The sequence below is a fragment of the Zosterops lateralis genome (genome assembly GCF_965231275.1).
Source record: "Zosterops lateralis genome assembly, chromosome: Z".
NCBI lineage: Eukaryota > Metazoa > Chordata > Aves > Passeriformes > Zosteropidae > Zosterops > Zosterops lateralis.
Genome location: NC_139800.1, coordinates 38,963,357 through 38,987,479, shown reverse-complemented (window position 1 = coordinate 38,987,479; position 24,123 = coordinate 38,963,357). Strand labels below are relative to the sequence as shown.

The 24,123-nt window shown below is 37.2% G+C and overlaps 1 protein-coding gene across 9 annotated transcripts in view; it reads right to left on the bottom strand.

Annotated features, from left to right (window-relative positions):
• The window catches only part of AOPEP (aminopeptidase O (putative)), a gene marked incomplete at its 3' end in the record, with an annotated part of 188,651 nt that overhangs the window by 150,727 nt on the left and 13,801 nt on the right, over nucleotides 1-24,123 (bottom strand). For 8 of the 9 annotated variants that reach the window (XR_014592548.1, XM_083884198.1, XM_083884202.1 and 5 more), the window contains exons 3-5: nucleotides 22,151-22,317; nucleotides 15,565-15,727; nucleotides 11,231-11,479 (exon numbers count right to left, since the gene is read on the bottom strand). Coding sequence is in view for 8 of the 9 variants with exons in the window: in XM_083884198.1 (XP_083740324.1) it covers nucleotides 11,231-11,479; nucleotides 15,565-15,727; nucleotides 22,151-22,317 (579 nt within the window). The remainder of the gene's footprint in view (nucleotides 1-11,230; nucleotides 11,480-15,564; nucleotides 15,728-22,150; nucleotides 22,318-24,123) is intronic. The other variant, XM_083884203.1, reaches the window with a different exon arrangement.

Below are 24,123 nucleotides of genomic sequence, written 5' to 3'. Positions count from 1 at the left end.
TGTACTGTCCCACATACCAGCTTATATCCAGGTGAGAATGCTTGGCTCCTCCCCCTGGGCGGAGCAGCTCACAATGGGATGATGAGTCATGAAGTGGGTCCTTGATGGCCCATTAACAGAGATAACCCCTGGAGGGAGTTACCTGTGAGTCATGGGCAAGGCGTTGATGGGCCATTAGCAGAGGACAGCCCAAAGGCAGGGGGCCTGGGAAGACACTGCCCCACTTGGTTTCAATAGTTCATGAAGATGGTGATAGAATAAATATTTTGCGTATATCCTACACTACAGCCCAGGACAACCGTCATGTAAGATGAAGACCTCCTATTTTCAACAATATCTCAGTGTAAGTCATAAAAATTAGGAACAGTGTTTAATACCTCATCTCAACTAACAGCTGAAAAGCACAACGACACCTACCTCTATATTAATTTATGATTTAGCCATAAAATTTGAAGTTTCATAGACAAATTATGATCTCATGCATGTAGGACAGATCTACCCAGAACCTACTGCAATTACTCATGACTTACACGAGCATTACAGAGACCATAACATTCATTGTAGTACATTAGTAATAGCTGAAGTTGTAATTGTATGGGCAAAATTAAATTGCTTCCTTGGACACATTAACTGGAAAACCAAACCAAAAATATAAGCACAAATTTAAAAGAGATTTAATCATAAACCACATGTCCTATGTTTGGAGAAGGAACAGATTTTGCACTTGTTTAGCAATTTAGAATACTTTTAAATAATTTCAAATAATTACATGTTCTAAAACAGGTAAGTGATTTTTCTGCCCATGGTTCCATATTTTTCCACAGAGTTAACCATGAACACTTGTTGTAGAACTGAAGGAGAAAGAAGGGGAAAGAGGAGTTTGTTTGCTTGCTTGTTGTAGGGATTCTTTTAAGGGATTTGGAGTTGCACAAAGAAAAAATTAAAGCTATTTTTCTTGTATAGTACTATACTGTTGGATCAATCTGAGCTCAGCTTACATCACTGGAAAGATAAAAAGATTTAGAAATATAATCGTGATAGTCACACACTTAATCACTAATGAAATGGTCCATACTGTAATTTTACATCACCTAAAATGATTTCCCAGTGGAAAACAAAACAAAAACATTTTAAGAAATATGTCCTTTCATTCAACTAAATCAAACAGTAAAATTGACAATGGACAAAAACTTGCACCACTAAAGGAAACCACCACTACCCACACTCACAGTGGCATATATAGGTTTTCTTGAACTAATCATACTGCAAGAGTACCTTGCAGGCATTAAATAAGGCATTTCCAAAGGCTTAATCCCATTTTGAAACAAATTCTAAACAAGTGAAAAGAATCAGTCTATTGCCAAAACATTCTACAGAAGATGACACCACATGCAATAAGATTAATATTAGAGTCCTCTATTGGGATATTATTAGACCTGCTGTCACTAAAAATCCCATTCTTTACCCTCAATTTCAATAGCTGTTTTGATTTTTAGCATACTGGAACTTCTATACATGAAATTTGCATCTGCCAGGATTAGAGGTAATAATGAAAATGCTTCTATTTTTTTAAAAAACAAAGAGTAAAAAAGAGAAGTACCATACCTTCTTTCAATTAAAGACTGATTTTTGTTAGTCCTAGCAGCCCAGAAGTTTGGAGTATACTTTTCAAACTTGGAAGATAGCTAGTACCTTCTATCACAAACAAGAAAAGGCTGGAAAGGTGCAATTTTAGAACACTGGGTTTTTGGGTCCAAAAGATACAGGCACAGTCCCTTACTGGGAACTGTGCAAGGGTAGGAGAGGAAAATGGAATTGGGAAATATGTGTTTCTTCAAAGGATCTCCTGTAACATCTATACCCATCAATTAGTTACCTGCAAAATAAGAATACATTTCTACTACTTCCCCAGATTTTCTGAAAACAAAATATTGTAATTGTTGAAAGCCTCTCAAAGTACCATGGCAGCATGAATGAGTCATAAAGGTAATACAGAGAGGGAGGTGTGATTTGTAACAGAACACAAAACCAAGAGAGTAGCATAAAAAAGTACTGAAAGGTTGGAATCTCAGGAAAAAATCAAGCATGAAGAGGCCTCTTTTCACTGCCTCCTGAGATGGAGGTTCCACAAGCTCCCTGGACTAACTGTTTCAGCGCTTAACCACAATAACTGTGGTTCCTTGTATCTAGTCTGAAATCTATCACTACGAGTTGTGAATGCTGCTTCATATAATCTCCTTGTTTCTGAGAGAACCATGGCTTTTCCTTTTCTGCAACCACGCCTTCAGGTAGCAGGAGACTGTGACTAGCCTCAGTAATATCTTTTCCTAGGCTGACCAAATCAGCTCTATCAGTGTCTCCTCATAGAGCATATTCTCCTACCTGCTAATAATGCTAGCAGAGGCCTGGTTCACTTTGTGTCTCTGTCATAAACATGCAGACCAGAACTGGGCACAGTGTGGTGTCATAAGTGTAGACAAAACTGTTGCTCCAGGCCAGGAGTAGGCAAGCAGAGCAGAGGAAAACAAAAACTGCCTACCCAACTCTCTGTGACTAACCAAATGTTTCCCTGGCCAGAATCAAAAGACAGAGGTTAGAAATGGATCACTCAACTGCTCATACTTCTCACTACTAATCATAAGGACAGGATTGCATAGTTTTTGCTCAGCAACATCATGGGTTTTAGGAATGTGAATTTTCTTAGCCTCCTCTGAGTTTGTCACCAGGAAATACTCAAACTACTATTCATACAAGAAAAGGGCTACAGATTCCTATTAGCAACAAAACAAACAAAACTACAGAAAGAAAAATAAAGCCACCAATTTGTTTGCACAGTTTTGGTGGGGTTTTGTTTAAACTTGAAACCAAGCCTACAGCTAAAAGATTGACATTAGCACCTGGAAATTGATGCCAGAGGTAAAGTATTATGCATGGATTTAATGATTTCTCTGTGCTTCCATTTGTTTAAGTATCACTGGTCTTGCAGTCTATGTTTAAAACCTAAAATCTATGACATGGATCGGGTTCTTCCTAGGTGGGGCTGGTAAATTGCAGACTACTAGTAATTATCATACAGACGAAGAAAGCTTCACATACATGGTATGGCACGTCAGATCAGAGATAATTGCATGACAGAAGCCTGTGGCTGCTTTGAACACTGTCTTTCCTTTGGCCCTTTTAAAATTAAGCTTAAAGCTTCAAAACAATTGGCTGCATTTATTATCTTCTTTCTTACCACTTACAGCATATACATGCAAATCTCTCCATCTATAAGTACTCTACTATTTATGATTCAGAAAGTTAAGCGGAACAGTCTAATGCTGCTGAATATTAAGCAATAGATAGACTACATTGCTACTGATCTACAAGCAAAAGTAATTTTCAATCATCTTATACATCTCCATTGGCAGGAGAAAAAATTGAGAGTTAAAGTAAGACACAGGGAGAAAGAATTCTGAAAATTTGTTTAAAAATTGCAAACCTGGTGTTCAATAATAATTAATTTTTTCATTTCTCCATGTCCTAGCTGTCTATAAACAGGTCACATTGAGGGAAAGTTATACTTTTACTTTATAAACGCCATGCAACTCATACAACAAAAATAAAATCATTAGTATTAACTATACACTTGCACATATATAAAGGGCAGGTTTGGATATATATTAGGCATACACATATACTATATACAGAGAGAGATATACAAATACAATATGCATTTGTAAACATGCTGGCATCTCACATATATGTGTACAATAGTCACAACCACTTTTCCTAAGCCAAACCACTTTATGTCAGCTTTAAGTTGGGAACAAGACTTTACAGTTATAAACCACTGAAATACACGTTTATACTGGAAATGCTTAGGCACCTTAACTATTAATGACATTAACGGGTTCTGTCATAATTCTAATCCTAGGTTTTGAAAACATGCAGTTACTACTTTACAGTAGTATCAAAAGAGCCCCATTACCCCTTCAGCTTCAATGACCAAAAGCCCTTTTAAGAATTCATGTGTCACGTTGCACAAGAAGGAAGTGATTTTTAAATTCCTAAAACAATATTCTTTATCTGTCTCATAAAATTACAAATGGTAACAAAGTAAAGTAAGTCCACACGTTCTAAACCATTCTTTTTTTGTATTAATTTTGGTCAGTAAAGTCAGAGTGAGATGTTATCTTCTTGTCATACTATCCCATAAGAGAAGCATCTTATGACAGTTAAATATTGTACCTTGCCTTCCAAAAGCACTGAGAAAGCTTTATGGGTAAATATTAAAAATGCAAAAGAAAATCCCTCTGATACTGCAGAACACACATCTGGCTTTTCTGTTAAAACAGCACCTGCTATGAGTTAATAGATGAACAAGGCACATTAATAAGGAAATACATTACACCTGAAGTACTACAAATCCTGCTCTGATACCAAAAGGACAACTGGATGAAGGACAGTGATTGCAGTGGTACCAAAGTATACTTCAGACTTCAGCTAAGGGTCAGTAAATATCTTCAACAAACAGTTGGGAGAAAAGGGTTAAAACCAGAAGATCTGGCAAGAAGTGGGGAACAGTTTCTCTCAAAGTAACCTTGCAACACTACAAGTGTCATTGTTGTAAAACTCCATTTATTACGCCTAGCATTCATCCTATACCTGTTTGGAGAAGTAGAATTCCTGCGTTGACGTAACACTCTTACAGACATGCTTGAGCCTTCTGCTGGGAGAGAGCGAGATCATAAAGATACTGCCTTGTAATAAACTGTGCGTGCATGAGATATATTGGAGAAGGCACTGTGCACTAGGGCAAACTAAGCCTAGTGGAGCCTGCGCTGTTGTGGGTCTCTTCACTGGGATGAACTAAGCCTAGCCAAGCCTGTGTTCCTGTGGGTCTCTGCCCAACATTGTTAGTAAGTCAATGAAATAAATCTACTCTCAGCATTTCAGCTGTGACTTGGTGGTTGCCCCAGTTACCTCTTTGTGTCAATTCACACGACTTCTATATGCCACTAAGTCCATATGCATGTGTTGTACAGCCACATACTCCGATTTACTGCTATCACAGCCAAGACTCGATTTTTCTTACACTGTATTTTTACTTTTTGTTTCAAATTTTGTACATGATTATTTCTGTGTGGATAGCCAACTAATTCTAGGTAAAAAATAAATGAAATCTTAAGGGATTACTCTTTCTAGTATTTTGTCAAACAACTGGAAATGTGCAAAAAAGTGTGTCTACATTTGTGTTGACTCAGAAAAGGTTTCTATAGTTGTATCAAATAGTAAAACACAGTTCTTCAAGACTGAACAATATTAAAGGTTTTACATTTAACTTTGACATTTGAATGTTTTCCAGCAGTTCTGGCTGATTTTCTATGGGCTTATCAGTTGTTATCATAACAGACATACAGAACAGACAAATGATGGGTACAGACACACTGATCAAAGAGGCTGCTTCAGCCTTGTCCATTTTCAATTTAAGAAGTTAACAACCTTGGTGACATAGACTGAAAAGACTCAAGAGCTCTGCTGATATAACATTTTTTGAAGGAATGGATATTCTCTCTTCAAAGAAAAAAGGTGTGTGTACCAAAGACAATTTTTTAACATGACAGGAGAAGAGTGAATAAGATCTTTATAAAACAGGAACTGAAAGCTGGGTTGCTAAATCCATATTTAGTCAGCTATATAAGCTGACCAGATTTATAAATATCAAAACCATTTGAGTTTCAAGGGTGTCCAGCATCGTTGAAAATAAGGCCACTAATTTTAGAACTTAAATAGAATTCAAATAGCTTAATATTAGGACTCTTCTGAAAATGTCAGAATCTTACTCAGAAGCTCTTTGGTTCCACTAGCTTTGCTGGACAAAATTGTCTCTAAGTACAGATAAACTAGGTTAGACCAGATGTTTGTCCCTCTCACTAGTCACTACTAGTACTAAGAGTTTAAGGAAAAATTAGGAACATGATATACAGCAAAGTGTATACCATGTATACACTTTTGTCATCATACTCTTCTAGATCCCAGCAACATATGATGTGCCTAGAAAGATTATTTATACATAGTACTTGGAGAAGAACATTTTCTTAAGCTAGCACTTACTACAAAACTAGTGCATTAACACATTAATTCCAACAGAAAAAGCAGTAATCTTATGTTATTTAAACAATGTGTGTTGGAAACAAACTTTCAGAGCATGTGTTTCAAAAAGAGAATTTCAACTGAATGCAACGGCTTACAGTTCTCAGAGGAGTAAAATAAACATCAGTACATTTGCTCTGAAGAAGTAGAAAGCTGCTAAGCAGTTTCTAGCACCACAGAATCACAAGAGATTGGTATGACTGTCTAAAAGCTAAAGCAGTTAAACACTGCAAGACAAGTCAAAGTCTCAAGTGCAGGCTCAGGTGGCACCAAAAGTTAGTTTCTATGCTTCAAAGAATCTTTTTCCTCAGGGAATGAAAAAGAACACAGAATTCAGAGTCTCTTCAGGTTCTGAAAAAAGGAAACAAAATTGAGTTGTAGGTCAGTGAGAAGAGACATTAAAACACTAGGTTTTCAAATGGGATCAACAAAAACTGGATTGAGAGTTAACTGCTTTGAAGAGCCCAAACAACCAGTGAATACACAGACACTACTTTTCATCTGAAATATTTCATTCAGCTCTGTTCATGTTGGTAACTGCTGCTCATATGAGAGCATCTGCAACTGTGAAATACCTCTGATATTTAAATGCCAGTGGAGTCAGTAACTCCTCAGAAAGTACTATATCATCAACAGCATCAAAACACAGTGCTACTTTTAATCTCCTTCCTGATTTTAACCTCTTAGTTAACCTCTGAGTAGCTGAATGATATTCACCTTTCAGTGTAGTGTATGGTCAGGGATCTCTTCCATGAACAACGTAATTAGAAGCTCTAGAGCCTTTGGTCTGACACACTTCCCTACTCCAATTTGCTCTCTTCTGCTATTGAAAGAACTTAAAATTATATAACTGCTGTTACATGTTCATGAGATTCTCAGCATTCTAGAGAAAGCATTGAATCTCAGGCTTTTAAGCTATTATGCTTTATGAATTTAATTTCTGTACAGTTCAACATAATATCACCAACAAAGATGTGTAGACTACATCGTTCTTTTACTAGCATGAATTTAGGAGAAGCTATAAAGAATCACTTAAACAAAAACAGTATAAAATGAAAGTGTGCAAAACTAAGTCCTCCATCTTCAAAGATCTGTAGGAAGCAAGAGGAAATGATTACAAATATTATATATTTCCAAACAGAAGTCCAGAGCAAATTAAAAAAACACAGGAAAATATGAACAGAAAACACAAGTACAACGAATAGGCATTCAACTATGGTTTTGTTCATAATGCATCTCTCAGACTTCTAGAGAAATGCAGCTGACCCACAGTAGCTGCCACTGAAATAGACAGTTCAAAACACCTAATTAGATAACTCTGTGCAAGAACTATCACAATTTCATACCAAACTAAAATGCTGGGGAAACATCCCTCCTAAATAAGAAGAAGCCTTTTTAGATGTGAAAAGCACAGTGTCTTGAGTTGCAATATATAATCAAAAACATGTAGTCTATTCCCAATCTGTTGAAACCAGTTGAAGAGGTGTTTTATTCTTTTAACTCCAGGGGGAGGGGGGGCAGGTGTCTTCTGTTAATGGGCCAACTGTTAAAATCAGGGAGAGCCATGTTCCCCATCTCTCCCACTACTCATCCTCCCTCCAGGGGGATATCTTCTGTTAATGGGCCATTAAGGCTCACCACATGACTGAAAACATTACATCATCCCATTGTGAGATTCACCACCCAGGGGAAGAGCCAAGTGCTTCTACCGAAATTCAGCACAGCAGGAGAGCCTATTTTCCACTGGATTTCCCAGAGGAAGACTGGGACCCATCTTGCCACCACTGGACCCCTCTACAGGATCATCTTACTCCAACAGAACCTCCAGGAGGACTTATTTGGACTGCTACCAACACCCTGACCAACAGGGTGTCAGGTTGTATTCTGACTCTGTCAGTGTTTCCAGGATTTTTTTTTTATTGTTTGTTTTTTTGCTTTATTACATTTGTATTTTTTAATATTCCTAGTAAAGAACTGTTATTCCTATTCCCAAATCTTTACCTGAAGGGCCTTAATTGCAAAATTGTAGTAATTTGGAGGGAAGGGGTTTACATTCTCCATTCCAAGGGAAGCTCCACCTTTTCCCTCGCAGACGCCTGTCTTTTCCAAACCAAGACACACAGTAAGTATAATCAACGGAGGAACAAAGAAAAGCACTAATACTTCAGATAATGACTAAAATTCATGTCTGTTTCCTACCCTGGTAGACAGGAATCCAATTAGAGTTCTCACAACAACAGCTTCTATGTTCTGGCATGCTGTATTATGTTTGTACTGTTACAGATAGACTAGAAGATAAAAAAATAACTACTACAGTAACCTTTTTAACCCAAAGTAATTTAGGTTAAAAAGGGCTACCTTTTCTGTGTGGGTTTTGACATGGTTTTGCACACAGCTCATTGTTAGCTTAAGCAATTATCACTGCATGCATAGGAATTAACCATTTAACTAGCTTGCTATATACATAGAAGCTTCTATTGGAAAAATCACATAAAAAACAAATGAGCTACTATGAGTCACTTAACAATCTCTTGTCCAAATACAACTAGACATTTAAACACCTTAAATTAGTTCTAAAATTAGTTAAATTTTGAAAAATTGGAACGTATTTGGCTTGATGCACTGTTAATGACAGGCATCAGGAAGTATGCACGTCCCTTCTTCCATCCTTATTTTCAATGGTATGGATTGCTTGGAACTGACAGTGGTTAGATGAAGCATAGGGGAATAAAAGCACAAGTTTTTCTTATCTCCTTCACAAAGAAAACACAATTATAGCATTCTGAACACGCAGTCTGGACTCAGATAATGACAGATGGTTTTGCAACAGAATTCCATGCAGGTACCTTTTCCCTATAAATTCTGGGAAAGATACATGCCAGGAAGGCACTGAAAATTTCCCAAAGAGCAACAGCATATCAACAACTAAATCTTGAAGATTTCTCCTACTGTGTGCTGTAATTTTGGCCCAGACATTGCTATCTGCTTTCTCTTTCATTTTGAACTATTTGTGTGTCTTGCCTTTCACAGTTCCACAGATCCCTGCTCTTATCTCATAGCTAAGTTAAATGGCTGGTTTCTTCCTCAATTATAGCAAAGCTCTGTGCCAACTCTTTAGTACCATGCCTTTGAAGTCACAGAAGACTGCTGAGCAGCAACAAATTTCATATGGCTTCGAGAATGTGGCACACAGTACCACACCTCACTACAAATCAAAACACCAGGCAAAGAACTGGAGAATTTGTGGTAGATGCACAAACTAAATTTATGCTTCCATTGAGTAAAGAACTATCATTGTAAACTCAGTAACCAGCAAAAACTATCTAGAAAGCAACGAGCCTTATATGACAGAGAAGAATGACTGAATGCTAAAGTTTTAATTTTTCTAGATCTTAATGAAATAAAAAAGTAAGTAAACTTCTACTAAAATGATACAATGTATGCATAGTATACCTATACAATACAATATTAATGTGCCAACAATATACATTATAATGTACTGTGGTGGTACATTAACATTATACAATGTAATATTGATTTTCTACTTTTAATTCAAAAGAGGACTGCAACAGGAAAGCTGTAGAAAAAAAATTCTACAGTTTGAAAAGGCCAGTCAAATCTGGCAAATCAGCTACAGGTTATAGGACTGGTGCCACAATCGGCAACTTGGACCAGCTTTGCGAAACCTGGCCTGCTGACCGGGTCCATCTGTCACAGAAGGGTAAGAGCATCTTCAGTCCCAGGCTTGCCAGGCTGGTGAAGGCAGCTTTAAACTAAAGTTGCTGGGGAAGGGGAACCTCAATCTACCCCATTCATATGATGCCTAGAGCTTGGAGAGAGGTCACCAGTCAGCATAAGGGCACCTGAAGTGTAGCACAAAGGAATTCAGCCAGTAAGTCAGTTTCCTTAAGGGCCCAGCTTAAAAGCCTTTATGCTAATGCTTGCAGCATGGAAATAAACATGGTCTGCAGGGCTATAATCTTACTGGCACCAGTGAAGTTCCCACTGACTGGAAAAAAAGCACAATCCCCGTTTTCAGAAAGGTACAGAAAGATGACCTGGGAAACTACAGGCCAGTCAGTCTCTACTTAAGGTCCAGCAAAAGTATGGAGCAGATCCTTCTGGAAACTATGTGAAGGTACATCAAAGATAGAGAGGTAAGCTAACATGGCTGCACTGATGACAAATCATGCCCGAGAAGCTTGGTGGCCTTCTAAGATGGCGTTACAACAGTGGTAGACATGGGAAAAGAAACTGATGTCATTTACTTGAACGCAAAGTATAGGACACTGTCTTGCACAACACCTTTGGACGTGGATTTTACGGAAGGGCCACTCAGTGGATAAGGAATTGGTTGAATGGTCACACTCAAAAGGATTGCAGTGCTCATTGTCCAAGCGGAGACAACTGGTATCCTCAGGGGTCAATACTAGGACTGGCACAGTTCAATATCTTTTTAAGTGACACAGACAGTAGGATCAAAAGCATACAGCCAGTTTGCTGATGATACCAATCTGAGTGGTACAGTCAAAATGCTGGAGGGAACAGATGCCATTCAGAGGTACCTGGACAGGCTTTAGAGCCTTCACAATTCCATGAAAACTTAATAATAAATTCCTTACTATTTGCCTAATAAAATCCTTGCTATTTGCCTTCGCCTCTGAAGATAAGTGTTTGACTAGAAACCCATACATTGGAAACACTTATAAAGTAATTCTAGATTTGGATTTTAACATACTCCTATTCTGTCAAAATATAAGGCTAAAATCAATGCCAAAAGAAAACAAGGCAATGTCATCAAGTATTTAGATCAACAAAAGCAGCAAAAGAACTTCAGTGTGAGAAATGCAAAAATTCAGACCCACATTTCTAATAAGCTTATATTTTCCTTCCCTAAGCCCTGCTAAAACTAAAACTAAAGGTCACAAAGGATGCAAACAAACCTACTCACATGAAGTCAGAACCACAGTTTTAAGTTTGGTTTAAGAAAAATAGCACAACAACTTTATATTGACACCAACTTGACACTGTTAACTAGCTGATAAGAAGGAGTCTAAAAAAATACAGCAGATTGGTTACTAAAAAGTTTTTTTACCTAGCCATTCCCAGGCTGGAAAAGTTGGAAGGAACTATCAGAACATCAAGCCTGGCAAAGGGGTGGGTACCCAGTGTGGCATAAGCAGCTGACAGGCACTGAGGAATTAGCTGAAGCAAATATTCTTTGCAGCTTTCCATAAGGCACCAGGGAGCAAAGACTCTGTAAGGAATGACTGCCTGCAACCTGGCAGCAGGATTTTGGAAACGGCAGGGATATTCCAGGTGACCACAGATTTCTTCATGCCATCTGATAAGACAATACAAAACAAAACAAAACAGTACTTAATTGTAATACCAGAAATGTGCACAACTGACTATGCTAAGACAAGGATATTCTCTAGATATCAGAATGACAATTGATTTCCATAGAATCAGCTCACTTGCATTCTCACCCTGTTCACACATGTGCAGCACTTTGAAACACTCACTACATCTGAGTAGAGCTCCTAACTAAAGAGAGAGACTAGTCATACCTTGTTTTCATAACAGATATGCATCAAAAGAGCAAGTGCTCAAAATATATGTAAAGAGAACTAATAAGAATACAAAAATATTTACTCAGAATTCCAATTCAAACTTGGCTATGAAAACAAAATTCTATGCATATTAACACAACATTAACACAAGTATTTTAGGTGCAATTAAGATGTGAATTCCAGGAGACGTTTTTTTCTGTAGTTGTTACTAAAATTCTCCAGAAACTTCAACTAAATTTTAAAATTATTATTATTAAGTTAAAAAAAAAAAAAAAAAAAAAAAAAAAAAAAAAAAAAAAAAAAAAAAAAGTAGATGTCAATTCAGGCTTATCATGCAAGACATTCAATAATACCATATAAGGCCAACCTTACTTTATAGTACTTTTATAGCATATTTAGAGCTCTAGCTGGAAGAAAGGAGGGATAAATCAAATCCTTCCTAAACACTGAGTCATATACCTTCACAATAAGTTATCTGCCCAAAGAGATTCTTATCTAAACAGAAATCAGCTTCATGTTTTCACCCGTTAGCCTATGTCCTCTACAAAGCACAGCCTCTCCTTGGTTTGAAACTTCAGTTTAAGTAATCTGGTTTTACTATGCCTCAACAGGCAAAGCACCTAGCATTGCCCACAGCACTTATCCTTGGAAGATCATGATGACACAGAAAAAAAAAATTATGACATGTGGCAAAGGATGAGATTTTGCTGAAGTATTAACACTTCAATACCTTATGTAAGTCTTTCTGTCAAAGAAGTGGACTGTGTCCTTTCATTGACTACATATGCAAGGAAACCACATCTGTCACTACACAATTGTTTTTTCTAAGGCTGGTTTAATCAAGTATATTTCTGCTCTAAACCAATGTCACTTTGCATTTTATTATCAGAGTTAAGATTAGGCAGGAACATGAAAGCTAGTACCATATCGCTTATAAAAATTGCCAATTCTTTAATGACCACTAGGAGATTAAAAAGTTATAAACATCATAGCTCCATTTAACATTTACTTTGATACAGCCTCCTTAGGTCAAACTCACTGGCACCTGGATACAAATTACAATACACATTTCAACAGCTTCTTTCAGAATTTCTTTATTTTCCTGCTGTCCCTACAGTTTATCTCCACTATCTTATCTGAGACACATGCTTAACATTTGCTTGTCTATCCATTTCACACTCTTTCTAGAAATGTCTCCTACTGTGAGTAATATTGGTTTGGTCATCTGGTCTCACTAACCAAAATAAGCAACAATCTCTGCTGTGCTAACTCCCAACTAAAGATTAACTGGATATAACTGTAAGAGCACATTTTTAAGGACACAGATTTTTACATCCTGATTAGCTGCAAAACAACCTTGTCCACTTAGCGTCTCCTTATTTGTCTACATACAATAGACACCACATTTGCAGAGGATTTTTTGAAATTTTTTTGGTCATTTTTTTTCCCAAGACATAGTAGTTCTGTTTCTTTCACTGACACTAACTGCTGGAGATACATCACACTATCTGTACCAATAAACTCATCCAATAACCATCACATAGATAAACTCATTATTATAACCACCACACTGATTAAAACTTCCACTAATTTTTGCTACAAAAAATTACAAAAATATTTCCCTCTTTTCAGAAATTTTTCAAAAAACCCAGGAACTTTCATTTGCTCTATCAACACTGAGCCAGAATGATCTTTTGCACCAGAAAATCAATAAATTCCTATTACCAAATGTGCTGTACTTTTGAGAGGAATACATCTATAGCTTATTTTTGCAGAGATAGTCATACCATAAACATATAAGTAGCAAAGACATAAACACAAAGCAATTTCCAGAAGCTCATCCAACTGATGAACTATTTTAAAATTAGAACAGGCATTTCTGACTGATCCTATGTAAAGTATAAAGATTTCTATTCTCAAAATTAATCAGCATTTTTTAACCAAAATCAGCCAAGCTGCAAGCCATTAGAATAATTTAATTTTAAATTCCAACAAAAAAACCTATTGAGCCCTCAAGTTCCAAAGACTCAGTAGTTCCACTGTCTTAATGCTAGCAAAGTATTATTCCAAAGAGCTGTCTAAAAGATGAGTATTTTTTCAGCAAAGTTTCAAATTGAGTAACAGAAAAATGTTACAAAAATACTTATAACCCAAATCGCCTTCTACAATAAAATAACAATTCCTGTTAATGTGGGGAGAATAGTGAACCTTGTTTGCCTGGACTTTTGCAAGACACTGGCCACAGTTTCCTACATCCTAGACAAACTGACAACATACAAACTAGATAGGTGGTCTGCAAGATGGGTACAAAACTGGCACACAGGCAAGACCCAGAGTGGTGATCAGTGGTATTCACTAAGGCTGGCAGCCTGTCACAAGTGGAGTTCCCCAAGAAATTGTGTTGTGCCCTACACTGTTCAACATCCTCACAAACACTCTGGATAATGGGTTTGAAAGCACCCTCATCAGGTTAGCTGCTGAGGTGGACACATCAGAAGGGAGAGCCACCTCAGAGACCTGGACAGGCTGAAAGGGTGGGGCTGGCCAGAACAGTGTGAGGTGCAGCAGAGACAAGTGCACAGTCCTGCCCCTGGGGTGACATCACCAAGGGGCCCAGCACAGGCTGTGACCTGCATGTCTGGGGAGCAGCCTTGCTAAAAGAGACACTGGAGTCCAGGGGACAATCACTTGAGTCACTGGGGGGACACTGCAGCTATGGAGGCAAATCAAATCCTGGGCTGCAGCTGCAGGGGACAGAGGGACAGAGCTCTACCCACCACACTCTGAACAGAGCTTGTTGGGCAGCACCTGAAGCATCACGTCTCTTTCTGGTCCTTACAAGTCAAGGAAGGCACAAAAACAAACAAAGGCCTGCAGAATCTTGAAAGGCAGAAGAAGCTATGCCTTTTCAGGAAAAGAGGAAAGAGAACCTCATTGGAGTATTTCAGTACTTGAAGGGCATCTACAAAGGGTACAGAGTTCCTCTCTTCACAAGGAGCCACATGGCCAATGGGGGTTAGATATCTTCATCTAAGCTCCTTCCCATGAAAGAATGGACTAGACAAACATTCAAGGTCCATTACAACATGGGTTGTTCTGTGACGCTATGGGATGAATTTGAACAGCTGAGAGTAATATATGAGGAAATCAAGTCCCATGTCTGAGGCTTCTGCTAACTAAGGTGAAAACAAATGGTATTTTCCCAAAAACTTGTTTTCTACCTGCAAATCTTATTTTCAGGCATATGTTGTTTTGCTCATCTACCATTCTGTAATAATTCAAACTAACTGAGTTTTGACTAGACTGAGAGGAGGAATAGATGTATCCAAAATAATTACATTTCTACTAGTTTGGTCAAAAAGAGTTAAGAATCATCAGTCCAATTCTATTTTATGGGATCACTGTACAAGTCCTTTCAGGTACCTGGTCACTACACATTATCCTAGGCAAATCACAGCACAGGCCAGCTTTAACTGTGCAATGAGACTGTAGCAGAACAAAAAAATAAGTGGGCAATATTGTAGTAGGAGTCATTAGGTATCCAGAATAGATTGAGTTAAGAAACAAAACAGCACCTGGCATTATCTGTATCCATCTGGCAAGGATATAGGACACAAATCTAGCGGACAGTAGAATTTACAAACCCTGCTGCTCACTAAGCAGCTTGTTTTCACATAAAAAGAACCACTCCCATGAAATAATGCCTTTGGAATTATTTTCCTGTCAAGATTTTTCTGTTCAGATTAAACAAGTTCTATTTTGATTCCCATGCTAATATGACTCATTTTCACATTCCACAGAGCAAATGGAAATGCTACCCATATATCTAATTTTTCAACAATTTTTAAACACCAACCTGAAATCAGATTGTGATGATGGCAAGGAAAACCCAGTGTTTGTTTCAATAGCAGCTGTTTGTTTGAAGGACTGCTGTTTAACTTCCTGCCAGCACCCCACAGCAATAGTGAAGGTGGATGCTGGCATCGGCATAGACACATAGTAGTACCAGCTCAAGATACCTGTAAACAACAGAACATTTGTATAGACTCGTGAGTCTTACAACATATTAGGTACTTGACATTTTCACGTACTTGAGATTTTAGGCCAAACCTCCCACCTTACATCCTGGTATTTTTGTGGAGGAAATAAAAATAATTGCATTGAGACATGTAAGAACAGTTGTACATAACCACCATGGATTCTGTGTTCTAAGTACTGTTTACTTACACCTGCAACTGTGCTCTAACTGCTGATGTCTTTACTTGCAAATAAATCATCCATAAGTGGGGTGTTATTAATGCAACTTATCATAATCGTACTGTTACTGCCCAACAATTACATCAGATATGACATTTAGTAACACCTTTAAATACAAAGACACACAAAATATTAAAAATAAACTCTTTCAACCTTGTATCTACTATCTTATGATTTTGTCTTGTTTGTATTATCTCACACAACCCAAAACCTTTGTGTTCTGGGCAGTACCAAACTGATAGGTACATTTTAACAAACAACACTAAAGCCTGTAAATCGGACCCAGCTATTTGAGGTACGTTATTGTCAACCAGGCAGTAAGAAATCAAAGCTTAGACTCAGATGAGATACTACCTAAGTTAGCAATTTGGTCATGTTACCCCACAAAGGTGTGAAAACAAGACTAGAATCTATTAGAAGGAAAAAATGTGCTAAGTTTTATCATAATGAGAACACAATATAGGGAAACAAGTAGTATGGAATAGAATTACTGTGTGTACAAACACATTTTTATAAGGTGGAGGATGTTTTAGAACAGCACACTTTTCATTAATAGAAATGTTGCTTAGATTTCCTGTTTCTGGCTTTAAAAAGGATATTGTTTAAGAATCATACCTACATATTCATTTATAGTCGTAATTCAGTTACCACACCATACTAATAGACTAATTCTCTTGAAAAAAGCCTAGTATGAGTTTGAGTCTCATGAATCATGTGCAAATGGCTGTAGCTAGGGCAACAGAGGAAACATACAAACTTCAGCTATTTTGAGAGAACCTTAGTACTTGTTCTTTTGCCAAAGTATTCTGACTAGGGCTATGAAACGCTACCAAAAGGGAAAAAAAAATTAAAAACCACCACAACTAAGTGGAGACCACAAGGCACAGAGGAAAGGAAATAGACAACTGCTGCAAAGCATTGCTTTATTTCCTACCTTAATGACCAAAGAAGATCAGACTGTCCAAAGGAAGGACAAGTTTTCCACCTTCTATTTAGTATTACAAAGCAATGCCATTTGTGAAGTCTTTTGAGAGGCAGATAAGTCCTTGCCTCTTACATGTACTGGAAACTGCTTATAGTCCTGCACCCCATCCCACTTGAGGGAACACCCACCACCAAAAAACTTTTGTCAGTATTGCCAGGTGAACATATATTATTCCTGTAATTTTCATAACCTCCTCTCAGTACATAAGCAGAATGGACTTATTTGCTCTAAACACATTAAGAATAAGGAGGATAACTTTGCCAAATTTCACTCTGCCTTTTTTGTTATTATTAACTTAACAAAGTTACAAATAAGCCAAGAAAAGCAAATGCCACCTTAAGAGAAAAAGGTCACCCAGCACAGCAACAATATATTATTTCAGAATACCAAATTCCTGATGCACGGTTTCATTGATAGACACTGCCCTAGAGGCCCAATCCTGCACACACCGTAGTTAGTAACAACTACGCCATTAACTTACATACCTAGCGGAGAAGGCTCAGAGGTTCTGCACTTACTGTTGCATCTAAATGCTATAAAGCATTACAAAATGCTCCACGTAGCTATGTTAATTGTAGAATCTTAAGAATTGAATAGCACCAAAGAAAATTGTAATCAAAAAACTGTCATGTGTTTCCAACTACGTTCTGAAAAAAGCATGCAAGTCAAAAAGCAGTTACAGAAAACTGTTCCAAATGGCATGAGGCATAAAGGAGAATGCTCTCGCAACTATGAGATTGTCTATAAGTAAAGGCCTGTGTTGGCCTGTGCTAGGCAAACAGAGAGATCAGAGAGGTTACAGTGAGAAACAAGTTTAATAAGACAGGTTAGAGCAAGCAAGAGGGTTTTTTCTAAAAAACACTCCACAAACAGCTTGAACAGAATGTCTAAAAGGAATGGCAATCAGATTAGGAGTCCAGAAAGAAGAACAGCATGTACTGCATCCAGAAATTTATACAAATTAGCAATGAGCACATGCTATTTAGAGCTGACTCAATGCAAAAAGAGTGAAGGTATCAAAGACTCTTATTTTGCAAGGATTTTAGAAATCATGTGAACCACAGATGCTCCCAGAGCAAGATCTGAATTTTATGATGTCTCTGCACACCTACTCAGGGTCCAGTCCATTTCCTGCAGTGCTTTTTGATGCCTTCTGCATTCATACTCAAGAACTATATAGAATACTTACTTATTTATCCTACAGTTGTTGACTGAAATCACATGCAGGGGCATGACAAGTGAGTTCTCTCTAGAGAACCATAGAAGCATCCAGGTTTGAAAATAGTGCATTTGCTGATCAGTGACTGAAAAGGTCTTTTTGCTGGCAGAAGTTCCCTCTGGAGAGAGCCATGAAGCACTGTTTCAAAGACAGCTTAATAACTCACTGATCTTGTGTCTTCTCTCACTACTGCTAAGACTGTCTCCCAGCCTGACCTCTCCCATAATTTCACTTCCTTCCTTACACTGTCTTCACGTCAGTGGGCTTTTTTTGTTTTCCTTCATCCGTATCCTATGATCTATCCCAGCACACAGATTGGGATCGGAAGCTTCACTCAACTCCTTTTGGCTGCACTGTGCTTTTTAGTGTCAACCTTGGAGACAGCTCCATCTCTAGGATAACAGAAAACAGTGCAGCTGAAACAGGGACGTGGCTTTCCTTACCAAACACAGCATTTTGTACCATAAAAACTTCAGACTAAGCAAGAACACATTGGGAAAACCAAGAGCTTGAGCTGGGCTTAGTCCACAGAAAAAACAGACGATCACCCCAGTCCTTCTACCTGTAATGTAATTTTAAAACAACTTGAATCCTACACATAATTATTTTAGGCAATTATAATATTTTCAAAGCATTTTATTATTTTCTCTACCCATAATTCTGAAAGTAATTAATTTTTTTTTCAGTTCTGCAAAGCAAATCTATTGTGTCACAACTGCATCAACCATGCAGCAACAATCACCTATTCTATGAGTTAAAAGTGAAAAACTTTCCATGCAAATGTTTAACAAGAGCAGGAAATTTTAATCTATTTATCATTGTGCAAAAGAACAATTTAAAGATCATTTGTTTCTCCTACTTGAAATAATAATTATGAATGATGTAATTACTTCCTAGAATTTTTAATGCATTCAGGTATCTTTGAAATCACTGAAATTGTTTGAGTCCTGTAGAGTTCATTATAACTGAAAAAAATGCCAAAGCTGTATCTGTTAATGCCACATACAAGAATATTATGAACATTTTTACTTACCAGTATACTTTTTGTCCAATAGTTTGCACTAACACAAACACCACAAAATACAACTGATGCTTACTATTTATTAAAACCCACAAAGTTCAACTACCTCTATGGAAAACAAGAAATAGCCCCTCACAGCAACAGATATACAAGGTAAGAGCTAGTGCTAATTTACATATGTTCAGCTAAATAAATAGTTATGTAAAAATAGTTCTGTATTTGTAAAACTCTTTGGCTGGAGCACCAGTATTAAGAACCCTCCAGATTTCTGAAACTCTTTGTAACTTGTAAGGGTTTTTTGATCTCATCTGAAAACCAGAACTTCCCACAAAGCTCCCTCACATTCATGCCAGAACATTAGTTCAGCACTGGCTCAGAGGGATGAGTAGCACTTGATAAGCTCTCAAGCACCCTGCTGTAGTCCCTGATACATGCTGGAGATGAATCAACAAAAGTACTGCACTCTTTTGTTTCACCTTGTGGAAAGTGAGGAGCACAAGGAAAGGCAACTGTTGCTGTTGCTAACTCCATCGCAGGAGCAGTGGCTCTTCTAGCACTGTATTTTCTCAGTACCAGTATACTCCTCCCTGAGAGTGCAGATATCAAAACAAGATCAAGGATTACACAGTAGTAGAATAACCACACAAAAGTAAGAGAGTCTATTTCACATGTAAAGGCTGAATATCTACTTCTTGAATATGAACTGAACAAATAGAAGGGTGTTTGTGACTAAATGTATTTGCAGCTTTAATGTGTTATAGTAATGTGCTGAAGAAAAATAAAACTGACAAGAGTAGAAAAATAAATCTAATGTTTAAATGGCTCACATTACACATTCATGCAGTGCTCCCTATCAAGCTTTCTACCAAAAGACATTATTAATTGCATTTTTCTGATCAACTTCTCTTCTGAAAGTATTCCATAAAGAATGCAAGATATTTTAAGTGCTTTTGGTCATACTCAAATAGCTACCATTCCTATTTGTGTAAGTATTCTATCACTATTCTTCAAACAAATATGGCCTTCCTCTACTTCAAATGACAGGATCAATCACAGTTTTGCAGGAGGCAGAATGCAAAAATGGCACATATGGGAGGAAACAGACTCTTGCCAAAACCTGCAAATACAAGTGGTAAATGTGGAAGCTGCCTATGAGAGTACACCTAGCTCTGCTATGCAATGGATTACTGCATCTGTCCATGTAGAGATGTGTGTCTGTGAAGCAGAATGCAGATCACGAAAAGCCTGAAGGAATCACCTTTGCTTGCTGTTCTCTTACTCTCTGCCTGCACGCTGGTTTTAAATATGACTTTTAAAGGAAAAAAATATTCGGCTAACTTGTAATTCTATTCAGAGTAAATTTATTCATAACTGCTTATCGAAATGCTAATTCTTTTCAATAAATTGCATTTTTAAAAATTATTTTATTATTCCGCCAGTTATGTATTATTTTATAAACATGCAGTGCAGCAATAACACACTGTATGTAAACAACTTGGCAAACTTATTTAAATTGAAGCTACCCTGAAAGGCTTTCTGGCCTGTGAAGACAAAATTTTCAGCTGGATACATTTTATATACCTTCCAGAATTGCCAAACAACAAGATCTAAGTGGACAGGCTATTTAAAACAACAGAGCATTTCAAAATTTTAAATCTTTGAAGTCCTATTAATTAAACTCACGAATTTTTATTCCTAAATTCATTAAGAATTCAAGGCTTCAGGTTAGCACTTAAATATGGGTCTACTTGGATTTTAAAACATTCCTCAGAATACTACTCCTTTCCCTTTTTGCCTCGGTATTAGCTTTCTAAATTTTTACAATTCCAAACAGCTTGCTGGTTTTTTTAATTTCCAGCTGTATGTAAAGCAAGATAATTAAGATCTCTCAATGAACTAATTAAATACTGATGGAAAACCTGTTATCCTAGTCTGAAGTCACAAGTGTCCTTGCTTTTTTGATGCTGAGACAGAAAAGTATTATTCACCAAGGGAGCTGAGCAACTCATTGCAGCAGTTTTCCATACTTCAGCAGCAGAGACAAGCCTTGAAAGAGATCTCATATATGGCTAAATATAACCAGACAATTCCATGAAAACGGATTTGGATTAACTAATGATTCTCAAATCAAGGAGATTTTTTTTTCCACTCAAGAATAAACCTGCTTATTTAAAATGGAACAAAAGACATTCTTCCCCAGAAAATAATTAATTCCAACTTTTTCTTATAGGCTTCTTCTCATCAGAACTACTTACACTAGAAAACACTGACCCAGTCTGACGGATTATATCAAAACTCACGAGAAAAAGACATATTCCGTTATATGTAGAACTTACACCAGTCTTAAAAACTTCCTTCTCTCTGCAGAAAGAAGTTCAGATAATAAAATATAACCAACACAGAAGAAATGCTTATTTGCTTTCTGTTGAAAAAGATTATGATTTATCAATGCAAAAAACCCCCACAGAGATCAGATTTTCAGGGCAGTGACCTGATATTCTTCAGCTATTCCATGTATTCCAGGCAACAGATATGACATAATGGCTGCTTCTAATCACATGCTACACTTGGACTGCAGAACTAAAACTGAAAGATAATTATCTACCAAGGTCTTAGGTTGTTGAGAGCCTGACAGTGTACTTCATCCACAAAAGCTGAGTACACTGTGATTAAAATAAAGCTGTTTTATGAGATGTGAAATCTAGGTTTGGAAACACAGAGGGGGAAAAAAAGTAATCAACACAGTGAAATGAAGAAGTGCAGATACTTTGAATACTTATGAAGTAATCCTGAGGCCTTGAACAGGTAACTTTTCCACAGAATGACACAGAGATTACAGACAGACATGGAAGTGTTTTTAAGGATAGGAATTTCATTCTTTCACAAATTATGTATTTACTAAGCTTGAATTCTAATTATAAAAATATTGAAAATAATTTGCCTTGAAAAGTGTATTTCACCTTCTTGAAGCTGGACTGGTTCTGCTGAGTTTTCACCACTCATTAACACAACAAAGCCTGCAGCTGTTCGGACTGAGGCTTGCCATGTTGACAAGGCAATGGGTGGTTCTTGACATGGGAAGAGGGCTCTGTTGTTTATTGGTGATCCAATTGTATAAACACATGGCCTAGATGGAAGGAAAAGAGATTGAAGTTGAAATTACACTAAGAAATTACAATAAGAAAGACTGAATTGAGTTCTACACAAAAAATCAAAGATGCTGTTGTACTGAGGTGGTTTCTTTAACTTCAGCTCCGCAGGTTTCAAACCCGTATAGCATGAACCAATCAAAGTACAGTCTAAGTCATTTAAGACAAGAAAAGCAAGATTACTACAATACCTTCAAACTAGAAAAGACTAACTCCAGTATTTTCCCTCTCCTGCTTTTGCATGAGTCTTACAGCCTCATACAATAGCCTCCAGCTGAAACCATAAGGTCAAAGAAGGCTTCTGAGTATCTTCTGACGATGCCATTGCAGGGCTTCACCAACACCTGTGACACCTCCTTGCTATCATCCCAGTAATGCTTTCATTACCATGAATCCAGTCTCTCTCTCTCTCCAGCAACCTGGAGGCTTATGCAAACTCAGCAGTAAATGAAGTTTTGAGTCTTCCTTTCAGTCCAAACCTCAATAAATCCTGCCATTTTTACTTTAATCTTAAAGGTAATGCACTCTAGCTCACCTGTCTTTGGGAATTTCAACCACAGGGCATATAATAAGAAGAATTAATTTCTATCCTATCATCTCCAGCCTTCTTCTTGCTTCTTACATAGCAATCTTCCTTGTAGTACTGGTCTTTTTGCAGCTACTCTAACCCCCTCCTCAGCAGAACTTTCAGTCTACCACCTCTTTTCAATTTCAGCTGTAAAATTTCATGCCAGTAAATTCCTCATTAGCCACTTAGCTACAGCTGGGAAGACAACAAGGCTTTTCATTAGCTCCATCTAACTTGCCATTGTTGGTGGATGGACTTAATGATTCTTGGTTTACTTATTTTGTTGCATTTTGCAGTTTTATCTAAATTCCTGTTACCTGCATAACACCACCACTTATCTTAAGAAAAAAAAAAAAAAGCTAATTTTTAAATTATATATTATATTTTAAAGTCCACAATCAGTAGGTTTCTCCAGTAAAAGAAAGAAAATCCTGAAAGTATCACTTCACTACACTGAACTTTTTAAAACCTATGCTATTTAAAGCTAAATATTATGGGAGCAAAACACAGTATTTTGTGAATGCTTGAGGCTAAAAATATTCTGATCAGAATCCTTCATCACTTGAGTTGAAGTTATCAAAATACTTTAGAAAGTAGAAGACAAATTGTTAGGGCAAAACTGATTTTGCATTGGCTAAGATTTAGTTATTTTATTTACTCCCCTCCAAACTGCTTTTTCTTTCAAATTATTCCCTTTCTATTTACTCCCCCCCAAACTGCTTTTTCTTTCAAATTATTCCCTATCTAAATCCAACTTCAAACTATACAGAGAGAAGGAACTTGGAAATACTGATAGTCATAGATGAAATACACTCCAAAGATATTTCTGCCCTCTTGTCATTGCTACCTGTGCTATTGGATCCAGAGCTGTCTTGATGCATTTAAATTATTGTGGCTTACCTAATGCAGGCCAGCTGATCTTCCAGCAAAGCAGGGATGAAAGCTGCAGTTTAAGCAGGCCTATTGTTAATGCAAACAAACAGAAAAAGAAAACAAGCTAACTTCCCCCATTATGTACCAAAGTGAATAGAGTAGGACCTAGACATCAAGTGAAGTTCAGGTAACTGCAGTGGAGAGAAAGCCAACTGGTTATCTTTTAAACAGTAAAACCCAATGCACAGCTAAATGTGAGAGACCATTAATCTGCACAGATTTTCAATTAACTTAGATGGAATTAAAATCCTAAAACTGAATCTGTAACCAACTCGGATATACA